The sequence below is a fragment of the Toxorhynchites rutilus genome, chromosome 1 (genome assembly GCF_029784135.1).
Source record: "Toxorhynchites rutilus septentrionalis strain SRP chromosome 1, ASM2978413v1, whole genome shotgun sequence".
In the NCBI taxonomy this organism is placed as follows: Eukaryota; Metazoa; Arthropoda; class Insecta; order Diptera; family Culicidae; genus Toxorhynchites; species Toxorhynchites rutilus.
Genome location: NC_073744.1, coordinates 13,334,905 through 13,361,851, shown reverse-complemented (window position 1 = coordinate 13,361,851; position 26,947 = coordinate 13,334,905). Strand labels below are relative to the sequence as shown.

The 26,947-nt window shown below is 39.3% G+C and overlaps 1 protein-coding gene across 2 annotated transcripts in view; it reads right to left on the bottom strand.

The window, feature by feature from the left end:
* LOC129767746 (band 4.1-like protein 5) overlaps positions 1–26,947 on the bottom strand; it is a 171,477-nt gene that overhangs the window by 123,708 nt on the left and 20,822 nt on the right. The window contains exons 2-8 of one of the 2 annotated variants that reach the window (XM_055768925.1): positions 4,104–4,251; positions 3,866–4,042; positions 3,596–3,804; positions 2,832–3,541; positions 2,377–2,762; positions 1,286–1,398; positions 76–903 (exon numbers count right to left, since the gene is read on the bottom strand). In XM_055768925.1, the coding sequence (XP_055624900.1) occupies positions 76–903; positions 1,286–1,398; positions 2,377–2,762; positions 2,832–3,541; positions 3,596–3,804; positions 3,866–4,042; positions 4,104–4,251 (2,571 nt within the window). The remainder of the gene's footprint in view (positions 1–75; positions 904–1,285; positions 1,399–2,376; positions 2,763–2,831; positions 3,542–3,595; positions 3,805–3,865; positions 4,043–4,103; positions 4,252–26,947) is intronic. The other variant, XM_055768915.1, reaches the window with a different exon arrangement.

Here is a 26,947-nt window from a genome sequence, read left to right as displayed (position 1 = left end):
CCCCTGAACAATCCCAGTTCTACTGACCTACGAAGCCAAAAAAATAATACTTCCCACCATTCCAACAAGACTTACCTTGATCGGCTTCCTCTCCTCAGTAGTGCAATTATTTTGTACACCGACAAAATCCGCAGCATCGTTCGCCGATACCAGCGGTACTTCCACTTTTCGAACTCCACCGAAGCTAGGCGTCCGTTTGAGGTCCTTCAAATCGAGCTTGACTACTGCACCATTGCTGCAGGGCGAAGTTGCCCTACTGCTGCCGTTGTTTGTCTTGGCCGCGATTGCGGCTGGAGAATTGCTACGAGCACGGTTGCCGCTTTCCTTGAAAGGGTTACTATTTTTGAACTCTACTGGTGTGGAAATTTCGCCCGAATGGAGGAGCACAGTTTCGAGCGTCGTACCCGAACCACCACTGGACGAACCGGAAATGTTGTGGAATGGATTAGTGGATGATTTGCTTGGAGTTAGAGGAATCGTCGTCGGAGATGACGGACTGGACATGTTGATGAACGGATTGTTGTTGGCCATTTTTTCCACGATCGGTGTGGTGGCCACAATCGACGACCCGTCCAGGAGGGTAGCGGAAGGAGATGGAACACTTATCTTCTCCACAATGCCACCTTTCTGCTCGGAGAAATGTGTCACGGTGACATTGTCGGACGCGGTTAGTCCATTCAGGAAAGAGCTTTGATCGGGCAGACTGTTGTGGACGGCAGTGGTGCTTGTGGTGGACACTAGCGACGGCGTTGGAGTAATCGGCGCGAGGAAGCTTTTCAGCTGCTGCGTTGGTGAAGTCGGGGTGACCGCCGTGGGGCTGGCTATCATCGTTGTTATCGTTGTGTGACCGCTGACCGTTGGAGTCGTAGTTCCCGTCAAGTTAAGGGTTAGCTTATCACCACCCTGGAGTTCATGATGTTTTTTACGAACCAGATAGTGAATATGTTTATGATACATTTTGTTTCGAAGGTTCAAACCAAACAACACACAAAATATGTTTTATGAGGTACGGTATATGGAATTAGAATTAAAAAAAAAAACAGAGAATACATAAAGCTTGCATGAGCTTGTGATGAAACGAACTAGCGAGTCCTTAGTTAATAATAAATGATTATAGTTGAACACTCTTATAGACAAAAAGGGATTAAATCCTCGAATTATTCGATATGATATAAGGTAATTATAGGGCAAACTTTTGCAGGCATTCATTACGGGCTACAACAATTGTGCAAATAACCATCGGACTGTAATGCTTCCGTACGATAAGTTTTTCACTGATACTTACCACCGAGACGAATGTTGCTGCGCCCAGTGAATCTGGTCCGTCATTCAACGTTTGGCACGGTATGTATAACTGATGATTGGTAAGTTTCGGATGCAGTTCTTCCTCTACTCGCGCTAAAATTTCAATGATAACATAATTATAAGGGCACTCCATTCTGATGAAATGCAATTCCAAATTAAATCGAACTAAAAATGCCGATTTCAAAAACTTGTAATCTTGATTCGAAGGTGAAATGAAAATGAATCAATACTCCGGATAATCGAGTCCGACCTGTTCTTTTTTTTTATTTAAAAAAAAAACTTTGCAATATCTAAAATACATATTTTTTTATTTTTCATATAAAATAGAAGTCATCTAGAAAATTTAAAAAATGAGTCCAAGATGGTAAAACTATTTTGGACGAACTTTTTGGAGCACAAATTATGAATCTTAATGTGATTTAGAATAGAAATCTCTTTATCAATCTCCTTCTAAATGCAGCCATTCTCGCGATATTTAAAAAAAAACATTTCTAATTTATTGTCATGGTTTATTGTCAACAATAAATTAGTTTTACCATCTTGGACTCATTTTTTTCAATTTTCTACATGACTTTTATCTCATATGAAAAAACAAAAAAAAATTAATATATGAAGAAAATAATTAAGATTGGAAAAGACAATAAAATTCATAAAAATTCGATGTTCTACAAAGTTCGTCAAAAATAGTTTTACCATCTTGGACTCATTTTTTTAGTTTTCCAGATGTTTTCTATTTTATATGAAAAAATAAAAGAATAAAAAAATATGTATTTTAGATATTACAAATTATAGTTGTTTTTTTATAAATATAAAAAAGAGTACTATTTTTTTTCTAAGTGTACATTTTTTCCACGTTTTAACATCAATACTCTATAACTCTTTCCAAGACACTATTTCAATACGACTTATAAAGAAAGTTACACTTGAGTCAAAAAATTTCCAAATGCTGTGGAAAACTCATATTTTCTCCAACCCAAACGGTATAAAAACTTTCATTCGAATCGAAAATACTCATGTTTTGTCATTTGTCGATTTCATTTGGAATTGCCCTAAAGAAAAAAAATAAACCACCTTTCAAAATATTGCACTTGATTTGTCCTGGCGGCAGTGTCGTTACGGCCGCATTCGAGAGTTTGATTTGATTGTTGGGTTTCTCCGTTGGGCTGGTGGCCAACTTTTTCAGCGTATCGTTGTTAGACTCAAGTTCGGAGGTCTTGTTGACGGTAATCTTAAAACTACTAGCATCGTTCAATTCCACACCGTGCAAGCAAGGTGACGGATCCTTCGCGATGGTTTTCATCAGTGTGTCTATCTGACTATCTCGATCCGAGGAATTGGTTTTAATACTGAAGCCAGAGCTGATCGAAGCTTTGCCGAAGGATCCTCCCAGATGATGACCTGGTGTTCGTAGGAAGGTAACGTCGTGATCAATGAGTTTTCCAACCGGTTCCTCAGGTCTAGGAGAAAAAACGAAAATAAAATCATAACACCACGGGATGATCACGCGTATTTCGGACAACACCCACTTGTACGGAATTCCGGCCTTGCCGAAGGATCCCATCTTGCCATAAGTAACATCTTCGCTGGAAGAAACGGACTTATTTGAGCTGATAGACGGCAGATTCCCGTTCACTGTCTGCGCTCCCATATCTGACGCGCTACAACCACTCGAAACAGATATGTGATTGTGAATCACCGTGTTCGCTGATGGTGTCGATGTTCCGGAGGTGGAATTCTGGGCATCGTCCGTGGATGACTGCTGCTGCTGCAAATCAGGACTGATTTGTTTCTGTCGCTCGCGTAGCACATGAGACTGTCGCCGTGCGAATCGCTGCGACGGTCTCCGCTCAAATTGCACCGTTCGCCGGGCTCGATTCTGCTGCGTTGTCTGAAATTCGGTTTTACCAGAGTACCTAAAGCGGGAGCCCATGCGAAAAAAGTTCTGCCTGGCCGAGGGTCCTTTCACCGGGGTACGAAGCCGAAAGAAAGCATGATGCTCGATGGCACACTTCCACAGGTGCTTGCATGCCTTCTCGTTGTGCAGCCGGAACACGAACGTGTGCTCCTGTTCCCGGCCATGATCGTCATCCTCCACTACCACCAGTGTTAGCTTCTTCTTCTTGAAATCCAGCTTCCCGATTTTGGGCCAGAAAAAGAGACCAATTTTCTGAATGCCCTCGAAAACTAGAATCCCAGTTGGCGTAAGACCCAGATGATACTCGCATCCGTCTTTTCCCTGGTATGAGATGATGTTTAAAATTGCATATTTTTCGCATTATTCGAAACTCACCAAAACCGTATGCATGTCCACTCCATACATATCCAACCATTTGACCTTGTTCAGGAAGCTGGTTTCCGCTTGAGCGGGCGTTAGCCCATTACATTTTTTGTACTCTTCCAAGATCATGATTTCGAGGTCCTCCGTCTGGTTGGGCACGAAGCGAAACTCGGACACCGTCGCCGCAGTGTGGATGCTCTCGTCATAGTCGCCAAGTTCAGCTGAAATGATGATGTAACACGATCAGATTGAGATCAGATTGAAAACACTATCGACACTAACATTGTAATGCCAAGGCGGCCAGCTCTGCTGCCTGCGGATCTGGACAGTCCAGTTTGCCCTCCAGGAGATCCTGCTTCAACTGGAGAAAGAACTGGTACCGCGTGAGTTCCTCGCGAAGCGTATTCGGTTCGGAGGAGTAGAACTTCACCTTTAACCGAAGAGTGTAAGGAGGACCAACTGCAAAACGAATATCTTGGTTATTGAAAATACGTCCCTTCCAACATTGAGTGATACCCACTTTTGACCTGCTTTTTTATCGCCTTGGTCGGATCTAGCCAGTGCTTGACGTTGTTGGCGTCGGTGAATTGCAACCCGAAATAGTCCTTTTCGATCAGATCCAACGAGTAAAAGACTTGCTCGTACAAATCACTCGCCATGGCTTTTTTCTGGAGAAAAAGAGAGGGTAAGAAAAAAACAACGATTAGAAGTGAATGTATCAGTTAACACTTTTTTCTAAACGAATCTTAATATCTAGTGGACTTGTTCATGAATCAAAACAGTGCTCGTACGAATAATAGGATAACGGTACTCAGTATAAATGAAAGTTGAGGAACGACTTAATGGAAAACACCATTTATTGCGGCACTGTGTAGATGTTAAGAGCAAGGACTGTTCTGTATGTTCATACATAAAGAAAGAAGGTGGAAGACGCCAAATCTATATACTGTAACGTCTCGATTATATCTCTGGGTATTTTTATCACTTCTCGTTTATATCACGCTTATTGCGCTTATCAAAAATATTTCAACGCTGTGTTGATCAGATTTGTCCATGGAAAAATTTCTAAATGTGTAATTTGTAGACAAAAAAAAACAAATGCATGTGGATTTTTTTCAGTGTATTTTCCTTCACATAAAACATTTGAACCACCTTTGGGATGTATGAGCTTATTTATGAAGTTTAACTAACAAAATATCGAGTCAAGTTCTGTTTTCCATACGGTCGTCCCGAGCCGTGCTTTTTCTGGGCTTCCGTTCCGCAAATAATTTTACTTCCATTTTAGTGCGATTCACATACAACATACACGTCACGTTCACGTCCCGTCACGTCATGATACGTCAATGATTCTACCATGCAATTCCCATGAAAACATTCACATACACCAGCAACGTAACGACCCGTCAGCACACGTTCAACGAAAACGACCGGCAGGATTTGTAGAAAAGAATAATTGACGGAGACGGACGGCTCGTTTGGTTTTTGTCTGGGCTTTGTGTCTCGGCTTTTGTTTTGATTTGGTTGTACAGTAATTTACATCTAAATCGACATTAAGCTAATTTAACCGATCTGTGATGCAACACGTTTAATTAGACATTTTTACCTCTAATTGGACATTTTTGTAAATATTGATTTCGGGGCCCAAATTATGGCCCCACATTGAAAGTCGCCACCAGTCGCGAATGTCCAATTACTGGTCAAAATCGACTCCAATGCGACACTGAGTGGTGCCTCAGCATGTCGCATTATAAGTAACTTACTGTACTTTTTATGCCAACATATCTCTTAGCTCCAAATTTCGGAGTGAAAATCATTCGCGACTAGTTGAGAGAATTATTCTATTTATTATTATTGTTGAAGAAGGGTCCGACTACGGGGTTTAAGCATTTAAATAATTGAATTCAATAATTCTCATTGAATTTTCCAAAATTCGAAACTGATTTTAGGCATGCTGATTTGAAAGAGTGCATTGCAATTCAAAATTGTTGTAGGTGGCGACACCATGAATAAAATTAATTGAATCATTCGTTTGGCATTTGACGTGACGGTGCTGGTGGAAGCATTGACTGCATGTGTGAACTGGTGGAGACGTTGAACGAACGTAGACGTTCTTCTCCGTAACGTGCTATGTGAATCGCACATTTTACACAGCACGATGGTCCCGATTAGTGATCCCCGATTTTTGAAATTAATCGTTCATCAGCTAATCGAATAGTTTTCAGCAGTTTGTTATTCGATACGATTAAGCGGCCCAAATAATCGATTAATCGATTAATATTTCTCATTTGCTATAAAACCATATGGAATCAAAAAAGTGTACATTCCGCCTGAAAATCAATTATTATCTTTTACTCACCCCTAAAAAGTCGTAAACGAAGCTCAATTCACTTGACGACATTGAACTTTGTTTACGTACTTAGGGGAGCGTCAAAGATAATGATTTGTTTTCAGGATATAACTGCAGCGGCCGTACGTTTTTTTCTCTCTGAGTTTGGATCGATTAATCGACGTAAATTATTCGTTCGCTTCGATTATTGGTTTTCTGCTGCTCGGGATTACCCAGCTGTTCATTCACACTCACACAGAACCTCCCAAAAGTAATCCCCTCAATGGTGCGCAGTTCAGCTCTCCACCATATTAATAAAATGGCTTTAGGTTTTTTTTTTTGGTTAAAAACTGACAAACTTTTGGAACAAACTGATTTTGGAACTATTTACTAAATAGTTGCCGTTTCATCCAAGCAACAGCAAAAACATGATAGTAAATTGGAAGCAATAAATCTTCCAACTATTATCAATGGCAGTTTGAGAGTATCAGGAAATAGGAACACGGTTTTAAAGTTATTCGGGTATGTGAGTATTGATTCCTGAAATTTTTTTTTCTCCGAATGAGTGAATAAAATGTTTTAATGTTTTGGAAAGTAAACTAGGTCCGTCGCAATTACCGTTCCGAATCATATTTCGAACACTTTGTATCATCAGGGCATTAAGAATTTCAAGTTATTATTACAGAGTGTCCGTAATCTGATTCAGAACGGTATATACTTGGTTAAAACTGTTCATTAAAGAGTGTGTCACATCAAATTGCATCACGGAAAAAACGCTGTAGAAATTCGCCCAGTAGACCGATCCTTTTGAAAATTTTAGACAGTAAAATAAAAACTATTAAACAACTTTTGGCATTTTCTTGTTACTCATACTTCGAGCCCAAGCCCGTATGCTCCCACCTTCCTCTTTACCCCGTCCATAAGGTTCTGTACAACGTCAGGTTGTAGTTTTTTTTAACAGAAAACCATTTTCTCTTGAAGTCCGCCTCCGATTTGACAACTTTTGGGTTCTTCCGGAGGGCCTGCTTCATAATCGCCCAATATTTCTCTATTGGGCGAAGCTCCGGCGCGTTGGGCGGGTTCATTTCCTTTAGCACGAAGGTGACCCCGTTGGCTTCGTACCACTCCAACACGTCCTTTGAATAGTGGCACGAAGCGAGATCCGGCCAGAAGATGGTCGGGCCCTCGTGCTGCTTCAATAGTGGTAGTAAGCGCTTCTGTAGGCACTCCTTAAGGTAAACCTGCCCGTTTACCGTGCCGGTCATCACGAAGGGGGCGCTCCGCTTTCCGCAAGAGCAGATCGCTTGCCACACCATGTACTTTTTGGCAAACTTGGATAGTTTCTGCTTGCGAATCTCCTCCGGAACGCTGAATTTGTCCTCTGCGGAGAAGAACAACAGGCCCGGCAGCTGACGAAAGTCCGCTTTGACGTAGGTTTCGTCGTCCATTACCAGGCAATGCGGCTTCGTCAGCATTTCGGTGTACAGCTTCCGGGCTCGCGTCTTCCCCCCTTGCCTTTCGTCGCGGTTAGGAGCCTTCTGAACCTTGTATGTACGCAGGCCCTCCCGCTGGACGAATGAACTTGACAAATTCAGCTTATTGGCGACATCCCGGACCGAACTTCTCGGATCACGTCTAAACTGCTTAACTACGCGCTTGTGATCTTTTTCACTGACGGAGCATCCATTTTTGCCGTTCTTCACCTTCCGGTAGATGGTTAGGTTCTCGAAGTATTGTTTTAGTACTCTGCTGACCGTGGATTGATCGATTCCCAGCATCTTACCGATGTCCCGATGTGACAACTCCGGATTCTCGAAATGAGTGCACAGGATTAATTCACGACGCTCTTTTTCGTTCGACGACATTTTTCCAAATTTACGAAAAATTGACAGTGAAGCATGGCCAACGTGATCTATACACTCTTATCTGATTATAAGCGAAAGCTGAAGATATAATTCCTAAAAATTAAATTTCTACAGCGTTTTTTCCGTGATGCAATTTGATGTGACACACCCTTTACCCGATAATCGGCCGAAAACTTTCCGCCACATACAATATTCAAGCTAACGAATGCCAAAACTCTTTTTAAAATTGAGGCACTGCTGAACTAGAGCGACGCAGGTGCTCCAAAATTACGTACATATCTTTTAGTTTGCGAATGGATCATTTTTTAGTTTCTCCAACGACTAGCATGCGCTGCAATTACTGGAGCAAACTTTGCACTGGTCATTTTTTTGAGCCAATGAACAAAATGTACATGGTCGGTTCCTGCCATTCCTGCCAAAGTTTTTTAGGATGAGAACTGTCATAATATGTCTATTCCGAAGTGAGTCGCATTATGAAAGGTACAGTGTTGACATTTGTTAAAGCTTGAAGTTGGCGTAAAAGAAAAATACTCTACCGGATTAGCACGCCCGGCGGCAGTTTCAAATCGTCGTATTTTGTATGAAAATAAGCCCTTGTTGTTTTTTGAATACTTAAAACACATAATCTCGATTCTTATTTAACCATTTATCTATAAATTTCCTGATATTTCCACAGAAATATCATTATAATAAAAAATCATAATCGGGTACTTTTTTTGTTTAATAATTCCCACATATTGCAGAAAACCTGTTTCTCTATTTCGTAGAATACATGTTCGATACGGGGAAGTTAGTTTTCATTCATAATTCTAATTTCAAAATTGCGCTCCGTTACAGTTTTTGCAGCAAATAACATCCAAATACAACAAATCGATGTATAGGATGTTTAGAATAAAACCACTCGACCATCGTTTCTAAAAAAACGTAAAACGTTGTTATGAAAAAGTATTTTATTTATAAAAAAAATATGATAAGTTGTTCGGAAAATTCGTGCCACCACTGATGATGACCAAATCATTACGCTGATCAAGAATAATTCTCGGAATATGGCAAATCACTTAGAAGATTCACTACCGATATCTAAATCCACCGTTCATGAGCATCTAGTGATGCTTGGTACTTAAGGGGGTAGTACACTATGGAAACTTGAAAAAATTATTATATATTTTTTCTATATTTAGTAAAATAAAATTTTGGTGAATGTTTTTGTCTCGATTTTTGAAGCCATTTAAGGATTTTTGTCGCCATTTTGTCAAAAATTAATATTTTGAAAAAATCCTACGTATGATGACAGGAAATATATTCAAGATTACGTAAAAAATCATTGGTTCGGTCCACTAGAAAAAACTTGTAGAATTGCCACCAGTTTACAAGGTTTTGGCTGCAAGGTATCAACAAACCGGTGGCGGCTATTCAGGGGACAGTCCAATTAACACCAATATATTTTTTGTTTGTTAACTAACATATACCTAATAAAACTGTGATATCAGATTGATCATAGTAATTTATTTTCTCGTTGAAAAAAATTGCGAAAATTACATACTTTTTATGATGTTCATAGTGTACTACCCCCTTAAATCGTTACGATGTGTGGGTTCCATACAGTTTGATCCAAAAACCTTAAATGGATTGCATCTCCATCTGCGACTCACTTCATGAACACAACGAAAATGCCCATGTCGTGCGGGTAATGAAAAGTGATCACTTGTTGCAATGTTGAGCATTAAAAGTCCACAAGTAACCACAAATGCTGCTCGTACACCCAAAATTTATTTTTAGCTCATATTTTGTCATCCCGATTTATTACATTAAATGAGCGTAAAAATGACAGAAAATGCCATGACTCACAAATACTGGTAAGCAATCGTATAATATATATGGTACGGCAATATAAGATTAATACGAGCAAGCAAAACAAAAAACGCGTTTCAAATAAGCACACATTACTTCGCCACATATGTACACTAGGGTGGCAGCGAAAATGGTCATGTCAAGTTTCGAAAACCGACCATGCACATTTTGTTTATTGACCCAAAAAAATGACCTGTGCAAAGTTTCAGCTCAATCGGACATGATTAAAAATGCATGAAACGTCGAATTCTGGTGTCATCTCGAAAAAAAATTTTTGGCCGAAAATCGACCTTTTGGACTTAGCCTGAGAGGCAATGAATGGGAAATGGGAAAAAAAAATTATCGAATTTAAAGAACCGACCATTTACATTTTGTGTATTGGCCCAAAAAAATTACCTGTGCAAAATTTCAGCTCAGCCGGACATGATTTAAGGGTGCCTCAAAGCGCTCAAAGTTTTAATTTTTTGATCCTCGAAAATCTTCCAAGGGGGGAGGTAAAGGAAATTTTGAAAATCGAAACTTTTTTTTCGGTGCCAAATGACTTAAAAATGCATGAAACGTCGAGATCTGACGTTATCTCGAAAAAAAATTTTTGGCCGAAAATCGACTTTTTGGGACTGAGTGGCCAAAAAATCAAAACTTTGAGTGCATTGAGGTACCCCTAAATCATGTCCGATTGAACTGAAATTTTGCACAGGTAATTTTTTTTGGGCCAATACACAAAATGTACATGGTCGGTTCTTTAAATTCGATAATTATTTTTTTTTCCCAAAAGGTTTATTTTTGGCCAAAAAATTTTTTTCGAGATGACACCATATCTCAACGTTTCATGCATTTTTCAGTTATTTGGCATCGAAAAAAGAATTTCGATTTTCCAAATTTCCTTTACTCCCCCATTGGAAGATTTTCGAGGATTAAAAAATCAAAACTTTGAGCGCTTTGAGGCCCCCTAAATCATGTCCGATTGAGCTGAAATTTTACAGATAGTTTTTTTTAATTAAATAATTTAATTAAACAAAATGTACATGGTCGGTTTTTGAAATTCGATAAAGAATTTTTTTCCATACATCCATTGCCACCCTAATGTACACGGCCCAGACCGAGATGGATATAGTGCTCCTTCATGCTAGAAAGTGTTTTCTATAAGTAAAATTAGAAAACACTTTCCAACTTCAATTTCTAATGACATGTAATATGAACACGCTTCTACGTAACAGCATAATTAGCTATGTGGATAGCGTGGTCGTGTAAAACAGTATATCATTCCAGCGGGCCTTGGTTCGATCCCCGTTGGTGCCGTTTGAATTTTTTTTGCAATCCCAAAAAAGATGAAAAAAGATAAAAGAGATGTCTGCTTCCATACATACAAACATTGTAAAGCGTTGGGGAACATATGACATTATTTGTCTATTTTTATAAGGCAGGAAATGACATGTTTTCTGTCGAAAATGAAATGCTTTCTGACAACGCTAGTTTGGGTGTACCTGGACAAATCAATCGCAGCAATCCAGGACTAACTTCCAGAATTAGTCATTGTGGTAGGCATAGTCTTCCATGAGGGGAACCCTAAATTTTGTCTTTTCAACAAGATGACATATTATTTTGAAGTCTGGATGGGAAATGATACCCCACCAGCTAAACTTACCTTATATTGCAATTTTAGATTATTACTAGTTCAGATCGCTGCAAAATTACTGCAAGGGCAAAAACTTCGACTCTACAGATAGCCTAAAATCAATGTCCTGGAAAAAAGGTAATGAAGATGGTCGAGTTTCGAGCGACATAGCATGCGCTGCCATAACTATTTCGCAAATAGTGACGTCAGTCGTTGTGTTTATCTTTGATTGCCCGCCGCATCCATGTAAAAATGCTATTTTCAGGAAGTAATTTATCAATTAAAAACGTTAATTTTTGTAGAGCTCCCGCTGACTATTAGGCTAAAGTTATCGTTATCGTGTTATCGTGGAATGAATATTAATGAAATCACGTCGAAAAAGACGGATAAAAGTGATATTTCCATGCGGCATTTTCACTCCCCCACGTTCATAGAAACAAACGAAATTTTATTATTTTACCGTTATGAAGTTGATTTTTCGAAGGCTCTCAGTGTCGGTGTGTATGTTGTGAAATAATAAGCGCCAATTAATCAAAATTTCACCGAAAATGTTACTATTTTCAAGAACTAAGCATACGACTGCTCTCTGGACCTTTTACCACATGAATAATCGAAATAAGTCACGATATAATTGTCATCTGTTAAAAAACAACCAGTTGAATGATCTCATGAGAATTTTGGCTCAAATTATCATGCAACCGTGAGTACTTTCAACATTGTATTGTTTCTTCCATATACATTCCATATTGAATGCAACTAACTACGGCACGATATTTTGTCTGCCAATACAAATACACTTCGCCTACTGCTCCACCTCTATATGTACCTCATTGGCCTAAAATATATCTTGAATGGTTTTTGAGGAAAACACAAACATTTTCTGGGAGGATACAATCTTTAAACTGCGCTAAAGATGGCGAAAGATTTTGGAACGAAACTGTACTAATAAAATTGAATAAATGTATGTTTGCCATTAAAAATGATGATTTTATTTCCCCAAAAACTGGCACGTACTTTCCTGATAACTCAATATGAGCTATCCTGATTTCACCAGTTTTTTATTTTCATTCTTCCTGATTTTTGAAAATTATGATTGGAAACCCTGTTCATAACCTTTCAATTCATTTATCACTGCTCTTTCAAGTAAAAATATTTCCGACCAGTACGACACCCATGTCCAAACTTAATACGACCGCAAAGGGTTAATAGCGCTTTTCGTACGAGATAACGATAAACAAAGTGCAATTCACTGTTCATAACCGACTTGTAGAGGAAAAAAAAAACCTACATGGAAACACGACCGGCAACACCTAACATAGACAAGGGGATCTGGAAGCGAAGAATCATACAATACACAGTGATTTTCTTCAAGCCCCAGACATGGGCTCCCTGTCGCAATTAAATTTGAACGGTGTGTTAAGAAGGTGGCTACCATTGATGGTCATCGAGAATCATCGCATCCGTCATCTTTGCGCCCCTCGGTTACAATCACAGCAAAAGTTCACTGTTGCCATTAGCTCTGTTAGCGCCTATAACAAGCATTGCATACATTCTCTTTCACGAATAAAGGTGAACTATAGCAGAGAACCGGGTCACTTTAGATCACTCGGGAAAGAGGCATAAGGAAGTACAGTGTTCACCCCCATTCTCTTCCACCCACTGTATAAGTAAGTACGGCTAAGCCAGAGTCGAATCGCTCCCACAGCGCACACAATTCGCGTCTTGTCTGTTTTCGTCTGTTTATCTTTTTCGTTTCGCTTCTATCTGGTAACTTATGTATTGCGCGCTTAGTTTTTGGCCGCACGTTGTCTTATGCAATTTTTTTTTTTTTTATTTGCAATGCATTTGCACTACAAACTAATCCATACCAAGACACCGCTCACCTTCTTGCGACACGCTCATATAGAAGAAGAGGAAAACCGAGGTTTGAGATTTGGTGCCAATACAATCTAACGCTTGTGGGAGAGCGCTTCTTGTACAGATTGAGACAGTCACTCGATGGCGGAATGCAGAGCCAGTGAATATTCGCGACTGGCTTAGCTAGACGATTTAGTATTTGGTTTTCAACTTGTTTCTTTTCTCCAGCATCAATTGAGAAAATCTATGTGTAAAGTGCCTTTGTTTCGGTTTCGATATTCGATCTGCAGGCATTCCAATTTTTATAATGCGTCCTCTCAGTCGCTAAGGCAAATTCCGAAATAAGCTACTGTAAATCAACCCAAAATTAGTTTGGAAACATGCCAAACTTGCTCTGAAACAGCTCACCACAAGGGCTAATAAAATAATTGATTTTTTTTACAAATCTAACAATGGGCAGATCGGGCTGATCTAGCGCATTGCGATACAGTCTTCGACAACCTGAGATGAGTCTCACAATTGGGCAACTCACCAACAACAAACAAACAGCGCAGCAAATCATTGCTAATTTGGAACAGTATGGTCCCAAGCATCGTGTAATTTACGGCGATCTGCCTTTTCCAAATAATTTGAGGCAATCGATTAGTGGCAACAGCAGCGGCGGCGACGGCAACGATGGGTAAGTCACCGTAAAATATAATCAACTTAATCCGTCGGTTTCCGCGCTTCCATTTAATTTCCAACATGCACTAACAACGCGAGGCAACCAAAATTATGCACCGAAAACTGATTTTTATCGGCGCTGATCCTCACCACTTCCGTACGGTCCGTCATAACCAAGCGGAACCAAATGCACCAAATTCACGGTAAGACACCCCGTTTCGATTTGTAACGCTCCCGCGGCCGCGAAAGCAAAAATTAACTTCAAATATAAAAGCAAAAGTCGGTCGGAAAACCGTTCCTCTCTCCTCGCTGGAAGTCTTTTGGCTATTGGCAAAATGTTGTTAGCTGTTGATTACGAAGATAACGCGCTAAATTAAAAAAATTAACAAAGCAAGGGAAAAGTGGCTTGATGATTGGGTGCAAATTTCGTCGCAGCTCTAGTGGTCCAGTTGCGAAATCGAGATGAAATTGGGTAGGACCCCTTTCGAAATCATCAAAAATAGAGGAACTGGGGTTCCATTCGACCGCACGTGCCAACCCGTTGGATTGCGGCGTTTCGCAATGATGCACTTCGCAACCTCGATGTGGCATTTGTTGTGTCGCGCCGCTTATTATTGCCGATCATACCGCTCTACGATTGGAATCTACCTCATATTTCATGTTCGCCAGAAAGAAGCACCCCGTCTTAACTGCACCGATTGCCCCTTCACACTTAGTAAATAGTCTCCTATCATGATTGGAGCCAAAAGAGGGAAAGAAAAATATTGGCGTAATCTATTACATCATAGTGTTGTGCACTTTCAATCGCAAAGCGTATCTCTGCTTCGACGAAAAGTGTAGCGCAAAAACTAAACTAATTAATTGTTTGTTGTTTTACTCGTAATCGTGTTATTGGAAGGGATAACTAAAAAATGTTGCTGTAAGTAGACATTGTGAGATAATAAGAAACATACCAAAACAATAGCAGCAAAACGGTTTGTATCGAGGGTAACAGGGTGGAGCTGAATGACATTTACTCTGTTCGGTTCTCGGACTAAGATTGACATTGAACGGATTCTGTCGACGGCGAAGACTAATAAAAACAACGGTGCACAATAACATGTCGATCATCTAAATCGGTTCAGTAGATATAATGTCATGAATTTTAGCAAAAAGTAATTTTTGGATAAATTGGCCCGATTTACGGTTTCCCATGGGAAAATCTGGCATTGAAAATACATGCAAGTTGGGGGAATTTTTGTTCCCACCGACATGTGTTCTCTAACACAGTCAGCAAAACCAAGGTGCCTTACATTGCATGGCTACGTTTTTTCAAATTCTTTACTTACACAGCAAATATATTGAACTCAATTGAATTCGAAAATTGTTTCATTCAATCAATAATTTAATCAATACAAACAAATGATCACTAAGCCAACGGTAGTCTCACGTCAACCTTGCGGTTATACCATAGATATAACCCACACTTTTTTAGAACTATGTGGAAACAGGTGCAAAATGATGAATTTCACGATGAGAAGGTGATCCACAAACGTAACCTGGAGCTGGCAAGCAGAGTGCGGCATCTGCAGCTTCCCAAATGCTGTCTTGCCGATATTGCAGTCACCAAGAATCAGCCAGCTTCGTTCAGTACGAGCAGTGTTGCCATACGTACAGATTTGTCTGGAAAGGTACAGTTTTTTTGTTATTTTTGGTACAGATTCTATACGGTACAGGATACAGATTTTCGTCAAAAAGTACAGATTGGTACAGATTTTTTCCGCGTGTGAAATTTCGTACATTTGAACAAAGCAACATTCACAACAACGCTTGGTGCTACTGATCATAAAAGCACCTAAAATGCAATCATTGACCAGTTTCATAAGGACGGAATTCCTTGCAAGGATTACAAGGAAAAAATCTGAAAGGATGTGCGTCGGGCCGTGCGACCATGATGATGGGGGTTTCGAATTCCGTAATGCGCTCAATAAAAACCGATTGCCCAGATGTAGTACTCGTCAAATGTACATGTTATTTGTTTCCTCTTTTTTATTTTTATTTTTTAAATTTATCCGCTTAAAACCCTTCACTCATCGGCCGCCAGTTGTCTTTCGTTAGCGGCGGTGGTGATGAGATGCATTTCACGATTTTCAGAGTTAATTTCGTTTTTCTCCATTTAGTATGAATGTGACAAAAATCAAACTGCTTGACAATCAACAGATTGAATAGTTTGATCCAGGCTGAAAAACCTGAATTTACGATTATACATGAAGACCTAAAAGATTTTTATTTGATCATTCTCACTAATATCTGCGAAGGGTCTTACGTTGTTTCAATTTCCAATGCTATTAAATTTGGAGATCATTGAAAAGCGACAAGTATTTTTAGGTTGGAATAGCAGCAGAAGAAACTATCAGAACAATGGACAGCGAAAGGGAGGTCATTTTTAAAGATATTTGTCGCAGTTTTTTCGTAGAACTGATCAAGCAACTGAGAAAAAGATTCGATTTTGATGTTCCGAAGCTCAAGGTTGCGGCAATGTTGAATCCCAGAGACTTTTCCAATTTGACATCGCATTAACGTTGTGTTAGAGGCGTTTCCTGGGTTCTACGATGGGAATATACAAAATCTGGAGAATGAATTCCGTACCCTAAAGGTAAAATTAATCCGTAAGAAAATAACAGTTTCAGAAAACGAACATGTGCAGTATTGGTGAACAATAATTTGATGCCTAAAAAACAGGAAGTGGGTTATATCTGTGGTATAACCGCAAGGGTGACGTAGGACTATCGTTTATTTAGTGATCGTTTGTTTTTAGCTGGATCCGAATCAATTCTGAATTAATGAATAAATGAATATTTGGAGGACTTCGAAAACGAGAGCGTTACGTTGGAGGCACAATATTCAGCAAAAGAAGCAATCACACAAAAGTTGTATAATACATAATACATTACTTGTATTGTGATATGATTTGTATTCCGTTTCCAATAGACAAACTATTAGTTGCATCAAACCAGTCTACATAATTTTCGCGTTCGCGCATCCTTTCTCACAACACCTATTTCTCGTTTGAGAAACTGTTGAGTAAACATAGTTTCCCAGTGCGCATAGAGCGGGAATTCCTTCTTAAGATTTATTTCAACTCTAATAAATTACCGAAAATCACAAAACCAAATGTATTCGATCGCAGTATTATATGGATAGAAAACATTAAAATAAACTCTTTCGCAAATTCAAGGGGAACTGGCAGATTATTTTTCAGTAACGATTACATCTTTCCGGAATCTTCTCGATGCTGAACAGCAACCAAATGGAAAGAATTCCGCGCGTGTAAGTGTGTGTGTGGCGGCTGCTCCGATGCCTCAAGCGGAACCGTTTTTCGATGCTGATACTCTCTTGGTCGCCTTCTCTTCTCCTCCTGTTGTATTGGCTTTTTTACGCTCCCTCACAACTCGAAACAAGCTGAACAAAACCAAATGTATTTGGTTGCAGTGTTATATTGATAGAAAACATTAGAATAAACTCTTTCGCATCAATGTATTTTTCAATTCCCAGGGGAACTGGCAGAGTATTTTTCAGCAACGATTAGTTCTTTCCAGATTTTCCTCGATACTCGAAGCCCACCAGTGGTTAATGCTAACTCGATAACCATCTGTTAATAGCACTTGATTGAAAAATATTTGGTCGCAGTGTTACATGGATAGAAAACATTAAAATGAACTCTTTTGCATGAATGTATTTTTCAGTTCCCAGGGGAACTGGCAGATTATTTTTCAGCAACGATTGAATCTTTCCGGAATTTTCTCGATGCTGAATGGCATCCAAACGAAGAGTTCCGCGCGTGTATGTGTGTGTGGCGACTACTCCGATCTATTCCCGGGGAACCGTTTGTGGCATCACTCTCCTCCTGATGGATTCCCTTGTGGCCTAAGATGCACAAACAGGCTCTTGGTGACACCGTTCAACCGCGCTTTCATGATAAACGAAGAACTTCACCACAACAGCGACAACATGCTCCAATCACAGTTCAATTATAACTAAGTGGATTTCCGAGCGGCGCTCACTTATATACCAATTGGTGATTTCAATAGCCTGTTTTGAAAGCAATTTTAAGACTATTGAAACAAGTTTTTGGATCAAAAAGTAACAAGTATAGAACGCGTAGACATTTTATCTTTCGAATGAAGTGTTTATCATACTATTTCGTTCAGTTGTTTAGTAGCTATTAATGTTCAAAATCTCGGTCTCCGGCGTAACGCTTTAGTTTTCGAAACTTTGATTTTACACCCCGGTATAGAAATGAAAGACGTAGTCCTACGTCAAAAAATTGACGGTTCGCTTGCATTTTCGACGCTAAAATGCCTTGTTTGTAACTTTCTCTCTATGCCTCATTCCTCGGCAACTGTCGAACGAATTTTTCTGAATATAATCTGAACAAAAAATAAACTTCGAAATCGACTCAGCTACGATGCGACAAACGCTATTTTGAAATCGAAAGATTCAATCAGACATCGTGGCGGCAGCTCGAAAATTTTAATAAATGATAGTATGCAAAAAATATGTATAAGCATCATCAAATACACGAATGATTTGTAGATATAGTATTTGTAGTAAATAAAAGATTTTTTTTGACGTAGGATTACGTCTTTCGGGAACATATTGGGGTACAAATTGAAAATCGAAAATCGAGCGCACCGTGAAAAATCTCCAATTTCAAATGCTTATTGTTCAGTCATTTCATGATGGATTGGTGAGATTTTTGCGTCAATCAATTTCGGCACTCCATAACAATTTTTTACATTGAATAAAATAATATATGTCATGAAACTAACTATCGAACAATTGAAAAATCTCAACCCATATCCTAGCGGAAATACCCACATCTGATAGGTCGAAATTGACGACATATGCGGCAGGTTCCAAACAGAGACATCAAAACCAAGATGCCTAGGGGAAATTGGCATTGCAGATACATGAAAGTAGAGGGAGCTTTTTTCCCACCGACATGTATTCCCTAACAGAGATTTCAAATCCATGGTTTCTAGGAGAAATCAGCATGTAAAAACCCTCGATAGTTTAACTAACGACGCGCACAAATGGATAGTGCTCATTGTAACTAGCGTGGGCATTGCTGATTGCATACGTGCTGGCGAATAAGTTGGGAGCGATGAACAAGTGTTTTTTCGTTCCAATAAGAATCTTTCGATTGAAAAATGATGTTTCAATGAACTGAATAGAACTTATGCTTGATACAGGGTGGGCCATTTAAAGTGGAAGCATCTGGCAACCCCATAACTATTGACAGAGATGTCAGATTAACAAATGTCATACCGCGTTGGAAGCGTCATTTCAGTACAATTTTAACCATGGAACAATACACACCTAAACAACGCGCTGAAATTGTTCAGCTGTACATTCAAAATAACTTCTCAATTGTGTTAACTAAACGTGCGTGGAAAAATAAAAATAAAGTTAAAACATCGCCTGGAGACAACACTATACGTCGATTATATGCCAAATTTATATCGTCTGTTGGTAATGCCAGTCATCTGTCCAGACAACGACCAAGACGTTTCGACGAGAATATTGATGCCGTTCGAGCCAGTGTTGCAGAGACTCCATCGACATCATGTCGCCATCCTTCGCAAGAGTTAGGCATCTTTTTATTGCCATTTGTTCGTGAAAATGAATTGGACAATTACTGGTTCCAACGATTATGACTGGCCACCGAGATCACCTGATTTGACGCCTCCTGACTTTTTTTTATGGGGATATTTAAAATCCAAGGTATACACTGGTAAACCAAGGACCCTGGCTGCGCTGAAAGACAATATCCGACAAGAAATTGCTGCCTTATCGGCCGAAACATTGGGCAAAGTGATGGAAAATGCTGAAAAAAGGGCACATTTTGCGGTCAAGGCCAGAGGCGGTCATTTACGAGATATCGTAATCAAAAAGTAGTTAGAACAAATCTCCTTGGACCAAAATAAATGAATTTCAAAAAAAAAATTTTAAATTCCACTTCTTTACTTTGCTATTGCAAAAACAAATCTTTCCACTTTAAATGGCCCACCCTGTAGAATATAAATAAAATTTAAATTTGGAACTTTTATGTTGGTTGCTTCGTAAAACTTTTAGCACAACTGTAAGTGTAAAATTGTGTATGGTAGCTATTGTGTTGAAATGGCTTGAAATATGAAACGATTTTTTTCTCTCCCAAGGAAAGTTCATGCGACGAGCAAAATTGGAAAAATGAAGGAATATTCGAAAAACAGGAAGTGGGTTATATCTGTGGTATAACCGCAAGGGTGACGTAGGACTATCTTTGATTTAGTGAACATTCGTTCTTAGTTGCTTCTGAATCAATTCTGAATGAATGAATATATGAATATCTGGGGGACTTCGAAAACGAGAGCGTTATGTTGAAGGCACAATATTCAGCAAAAAAAGCAATCACACGAAAGTTGTATAATACATAATACATTGCTTGTATTGTGATATGATTTGTATTCCATTTCCAATAGACAGAATAACTGTTGCATCAAATCAGTCTACATATTTTTTGCGAGAAATTGTTTTCATATTTCTCGTTTGAGAAATTGTTGAGCAAACATCGTTTGCCAGTGCGCGTAGAACGGGAATTCCTTTTTAGGATTCATTGCACCTCTAATCAATTGCCGAAAGACGTGGTCTTACGTTGGTCGCACTTGATTGAAAAATCACAAAACCAAATGTATTTGGTCGCAATATTATATGGATAGAAAACATAATAAACTGTTTCGCTTGAATGTAATTTTCAATTCCAAGGGAATGAATGAATGCGTTTCAGGTCAAGCCAGGCCAGGTAATGAATCCCTCGATCCCTCGCCGTTCAGCTCGTCCAGCTCGTTCAGCTCGCTCAGTAACGATGTTGTCTTGTCGATGTCCTCACGAAAAATGAATGCGTTTCACCACCAGAATATCGCTTAAGTATGCTTTTTGTGCGTGATTGAATCAAGAGAAGGTGTGGTTTACGATGGCAATTTGGAAGGCAAACTAGAGGGGAATGAACTCTCTGAGTTTGAAACTTTCGGCAACTGAGCAATAATCGATTGAAAATTATATAATTTTTACGATGCGAAACATTTTCCGTTGCGCGCGCATACAATATTGGATACGAAAATTTTGTACTGATGGGGAAGAATAATTTTCAGAAGCTTTACTGTTAGTTGCGATTGATTGAAAAATCACAAAACCAATTGTATTTGGTCGCTGTGTTATATGATTAGAAAACATTAAAATAAACTCTTTCGCATGAATGTATTTTTCAGTTCCCAGGGGAACTGGCCGATTATTTTTCAGCAACGATTGAATCTTTCCGGAATTTTCTCGATGCTGAATGGCACCCAAACGAAGAGTTCCGCGCGTGTATGTGTGTGTGTGTGGCGGCTGCTCCGATCTCTTCCCGGGGAACCGTTTGTGGCATCACTCTCCTCCTGATGGATTCTCTTCTGGCCTAAGGTGCACAAACAGGCTCTTGGTGACACCGTTCATCCGCGCTTTCATGATAAACGAAGAGCTTCACCACAACAGCGACAACATGCTCCAATCGCTGTTCAATTATAAATGAGTGGATTTCCGAGCGGCGCTCGCTTATATACCGATTGGTGATTTCAATAGCCTGTCTTGAAAGCAATTTCAATGCTATTGAACAAGTTTTTGGATGAAAAAGTAACAAGTATATAACGCGTAGACATTTTATCTTTCGAATGAAGTGTGTATCATACCATTTCGTTCAGCGAAAAGAAAATTGGTTGAATAAACACTCAGAAAATAAAAAATTATGCATGAAATTACTTTTCCACTACAAATATATTTTCTCTATACTAAAGTAACACTTTTTTCTGGTGAGGAAAATTGGATTCGATAATGATAATTATCTTATATTGCTTTGATGAGCTTTTTTTCTTTATTTCATCCATACATAACACAGGCGCCATCTCGTCCAGGACCACAGAGGGCGGCTTTGGTACGTGATACGCACCATCTAATGACTAATCACCATCCTTCTATCATTATCACTTGGTTATGGACACTGGTGGAGTGAACAAACAATACCTAACAACCAGACAAAACGGACCCAAATCATTATCGAAGAGTTTAACAATGTAATTCTTCAAACATATCCAAAATCAGCGTGCAGCAGATAGCCTAACGGAATCCTACGTCAACTACGCGGTCGTGTCTTGGACACAACCCTCCTGTGACTTTTTTCATACTAATAATAAAGTTTTTTCTCCACAATGAATATTTTCGATGGTACAGATTTTTGAGAAAAAAAGTACAGATGAGAAAGCTTTTTAACCCCTCTGGTACAGATGAAAAAGTGGCAACACTGAGTATGAGTATCATCACGAGAGAAGACACGAGAATCGGAGAATCTAGAATAGTTGGTTTCAACAGTATTTGCCAACAATCTCACAAAGAACTAAGTGGTTCTCTGATACTACGTGGAAGACGACCTGGAAGAAGTGGTTGTTGTTGAACTGGATTATAGAGACTTTGAGCTGTATGACAATTATTCGCCTCTTTTTCCCTCCTTATAAACCAGAACAACCACTCAAAGTTACACAATACTTGTAGGTAATCATTTCAGGTGGGCGCAGGTGCCTCTTTTTGGTTACCCTGGTACATAATACCAGGGTGTAATTGAGCGCTTACCCTACAGATTGATTGCAGTATATTACTTCCGGGGGTCAGACGGACCTCTGCAACACCTCAGTTCCTGGTCTGAGCCTCGGGAACCTTCGAGGATGGGCTCTCGAGGCCTCTTTTATGGTGACATGCTCGAGCTTGAAGCCAATCGCTCTCAGGGTCGGCTTTGCTGGAAGCTGATCAAGGCTCGGATGTGGTAAAACGTGTTTATATATTTTTCTTCTTTTTATTATCTAACCTCTATAAATCTGTGTGGTAAGTGTCGGTGTCTGGTGTGTCCTCCGGTTGGATCTCGAACGTCGTACGCTGGCTAACTTATCCGCTGCTCCTCTCGAGGTACGAGATTCTGTTTCGGGGTCGAATTAATCCCAGAATAAACGGGTCCTGTTCACCCAGAGTGAAAGAGAGAGTTTTGCAAAGGTCCTTTTTTTGTTTTGAAGGTAATCGATAAATACCTGATTTTTCTGTAAAACTCTACCACTTTTCACACTATACTATTAATTTAATTATATAGTCTCAATTAACTCAATCAATTAACTTCCGTGGCAGTCTCTCCATTCTCTTTTTCCAGCTCTTTAGTGTGAGTGTACTTGTGACTTAATCTAATCCCTAACACTGGGTAAGTATTTGTATGGTATATTTTCCTACACACCAAATGTATAACAGTAAAACCTCACAAACAAACACAATCTGTAATACAAACGGTAATAAGTATCAAATGTACTGAATCAGGTTAGCCTCTTTAGGGACATTCAAAGTTTCTCTTTCTTTCCGTGTGTTGTTTTGCAATGCGAAATCTAGGTCACTGGTTGAGCCGTACCTCTTACGAAGGTCCGTAGTTCGCATGCATTCCGTCTAAATATGCCCCACTGTTAAGCGGGTGCCGCAACCGGTGGGGGGCTCTTCTTTCTCTACCATGAAGTTATGAGTCAACCACGTATGTCCGATAGGAAGACGTGATAGAATTCGCTGTTCATACAAGAAACTGCAAGTCCCTTTCACGATTACATTCCGCCTCCCAAGTGTGTAGAATGGAATTGTTCGCCCTTCTAATGAGCTCCTTACCAGGTATACCCATACTGGTAACGGAGCCTCTCTGCCCTTCGTTAGCAAGCCGATCGGCTTCCTCGTTCCCTGGGATCCCGGTGTGACCCGAAATCCAACACAGGGTCGCAGCTGCTCTTCAATTTCTTGAATGATGGGGTGTGGACACTAGCCGAATCCGAACAAACTACGACGCTATTAGCATCGGTGATGCTCTCTAATGCTATCCTAATGGCGAGAGTTTCACACGAGAAGATGTTAAACTCATTGGGAGCTCTAATGCTAGTCTTAGCATTACCGTCGAGTATCCCAATGGCGGAGGCGTCATCGGTGGTGGACCCGTCGGTATAGACAATGCGTTTTATTAGCAAAGGAAGTAGTGGTGGATGATCAAGTAAGCAACAAGAAAACTATAATGTGGGTCTTGAAGGTATTTCAAGATAGAGACGGGAGAGTTCGGAATATAGAACTGCAGACAGCGACAGGAGTGTACCAGAGGACGGTTGTGAACCTGGCTTTGCTGGATGTCGAAGGTTCGAGTACAGCTTAAGACATATCTCCAGCTATGAGGATCAGGATGGTTCGCATCATCAGTAACAACATTGAGCTCTAGTTGCGGCGTTTAAGACGGCATTCAAGGACGTGTTTTCGGCAGGGATAGTGGAAGCAGAGGAACGCATAGTGTTGTCGAGTACATCGAGGAAATTACACACGAAGTAGAATTGCAAATGTGAATGAAAAAGTGGGAAAGAAAGGATTCTATAAGAAAAATTGTGCCCAAACAGATTATTTGTTTGGTATAATTATACAGTTGAAAGAACAAAAATTTGTGAGTTTTTGTAATTAATAAGCATGATAGCTAAATGAATAAAAATTTTCAGTCATTTTCATTTTACAGATTTTGGAAAATGGATAATTGGAAAGAAATATTTCTTAAGCATAGACATTTCTCCACGGCCTACAATGAAAGTAACAAGTAATAATTACATGAAAAAAGAAATGTCACATCTCACCTTAGGTGGATTAAATTATGTTTATAATTAGAGACCTCTATCCTCCTGTGCTTGTTCGTCCGGGAATATAAAATTGATGCATTTATGAATACCGTATATTTGCTAATTGAACTGATTTTCAGTTCGCAGTTTGTTTGTGCTTGCAAAAAAAAGTGCGGGTTTCGGCCAATGATCGAACATTCATTTCCCGGAAAATGGAAGATAGGAAAAACATAATTCTTGAACATTGAGGGTTTCTTTAGCATCAATAATCGAAATTACACCAATGGCTTCGTAAAAAAAATATTTTTTACAGCTTGGTCGTTAATGGGTTAAAGTACAACAACTCCTAAAAGAAGATACCGCGTTCAACGAAAAATGACCATGTATAGTCCTCTAGGGGGAGCTCGATACAATACTACACCCAAACCAGCGTTGGCAGAAAACATGTCATCTTTGGCAGAAATGATGCCATTTAGTGTGCTGGAGAGTCAAATGCGCACATAATGAGCTGTTTTAAAAGCTTAAAAATGGTTTGTATGTATGTGTGCAGACATATCTTTCTGTTTTCTTTTTTCATTTCATTTGGGATTGTGCCAAAGGAAAGTCCATACGACGTCAATGGGGATCGAACCAAGGCCGGCTGGAATGCAAGTCTATTTTACACGATCATGCTATCCACATGGCTAATGATGCTTCAGCAGTTGTTCAGCAAATACGTGATAATATTGCACCTGATTATAAAATGAAGTTGGGAAGTGTTTTCTAAGAGTAAAAAAGGAGCGCACGAAGGAGAACAATATCTATCTCGGTCTGGGCCGTGTATGTGACAAAGTATGCGGAAAGCTTTTTTGTCTTTTGTTTCGCTCGCTCGTTTTAATCTTTTATTGCTGTATCATGTATATTATACAAATGTCTACCAGTATTTGTGAGTCACGACATTTTCTGTTATGTTATGTCTCATTTAATGTCATAAATCAGGATGACAAAACATGAGCTAAAAATCAATTTTGGGTGTAGACAGTCTGATTTTTGTGTTTTTTCACATTGTCACATTATCCGAAATTGAATCCTAAATCAAACTCCAAACAGTAAAATTCACTTTTTCCGGCTTTCTGAGACTCATCGTCATCATGTCGTTAAATATCACTTAATATCATTTATAATGAAACTTGCTCGTTGAACTCTTAAAGAATCACATTAATCGAACATCAGGGCTTAGTCCATCACCTCCGCCCTCTCTCAATTTCGGACCTGCTCTTAGAGGTTGTTCCTTGAGACCAAATAGAATCGCATCGCGTTTCTTCAATTAAAATATAACCCATCATATGAAGTTCACTCAAATAGCGGAATTGTACCTTTACAGTTATTAAATAATAAAAACGCTAGCTGGGTGACTGCTGAATCGATATCCATTCTGTTACGCTGTTTTGTTTCCATAAGCAACATTGTAGGAAATCCAGATTGCACATAAATACTACGCAAAAGACAACAACACTCGTACCACCTATTCCGGATATCAGGATGAAAATCGATCATTTGTAGATCGATGATTTTGTTCTGAAATTGACCCGACACATTCGTCACTGCCAGTCGGAAGGTATCAAACCATGTCCTAATCTTGTTCTTTGATATTAGGAAAATATGTTTCAAGTTTAACTTGTTCCAAAAAATCCTAACAAATGCTATACACTTTCATTTTCAATGGTCCTCTGTACTGTTTTGTTGTCTGTTCCATCATCATTCACTGATGGAAGTCTTTCAAACATTGTGAAATTGTTCAATTGAATATTACATTTCAGATTAGGAAAAGTTTGCCGGGAATCGTATTTTTTTTTGTATTCAATCAAGTATTTGTGGCCGTTTTCGCTAATCATTGTCATTTTCAAAGCGAAATTAATGTGCAATATTAACTTGCACAATTCCCCCCTTTTAATGACCAAATTCCCCACTAGGGGGAATTCCCCACCGGTTGAAAATCACTGGTCTATACCTTCCGGTTTTTTTTTTCTCTATTATAGTGACTTTCAACACTTTTCGGCTGGTTCGTCACTTTTTACTTCCATTTTTAGAAGAATGTCGGGAGTGAGAATTGAACTCGTGATCTCTGCGTGAGAGGTATAGATGTTAACACTACGCCAGATCGCCTCCTACCTTCCGGTTGTGGCAACGTGACATGTGCAGAATCGTCTTTTAAATCAGAAAAAAGAAACAGACCCCTATTCTATCCAAAAATGACATATTTCATTGCACAGAATGCTTCACTGAGCGGCGCGAGCAATCGACACTCTCATCTTCAACATATGGTGTTGACTGATCGTTGTCTCGAGTTCAGAATCTATAAACCGAAACATTAAAATTGGTCCCTATAATAATTTTATTTATTCATTTCCGTCAAACAAATGTAGACTACAGACTTATATATTAATGTTACAATGTTTTCTTAAGTTAAATATTATTCCTACGGTACATGTTTCT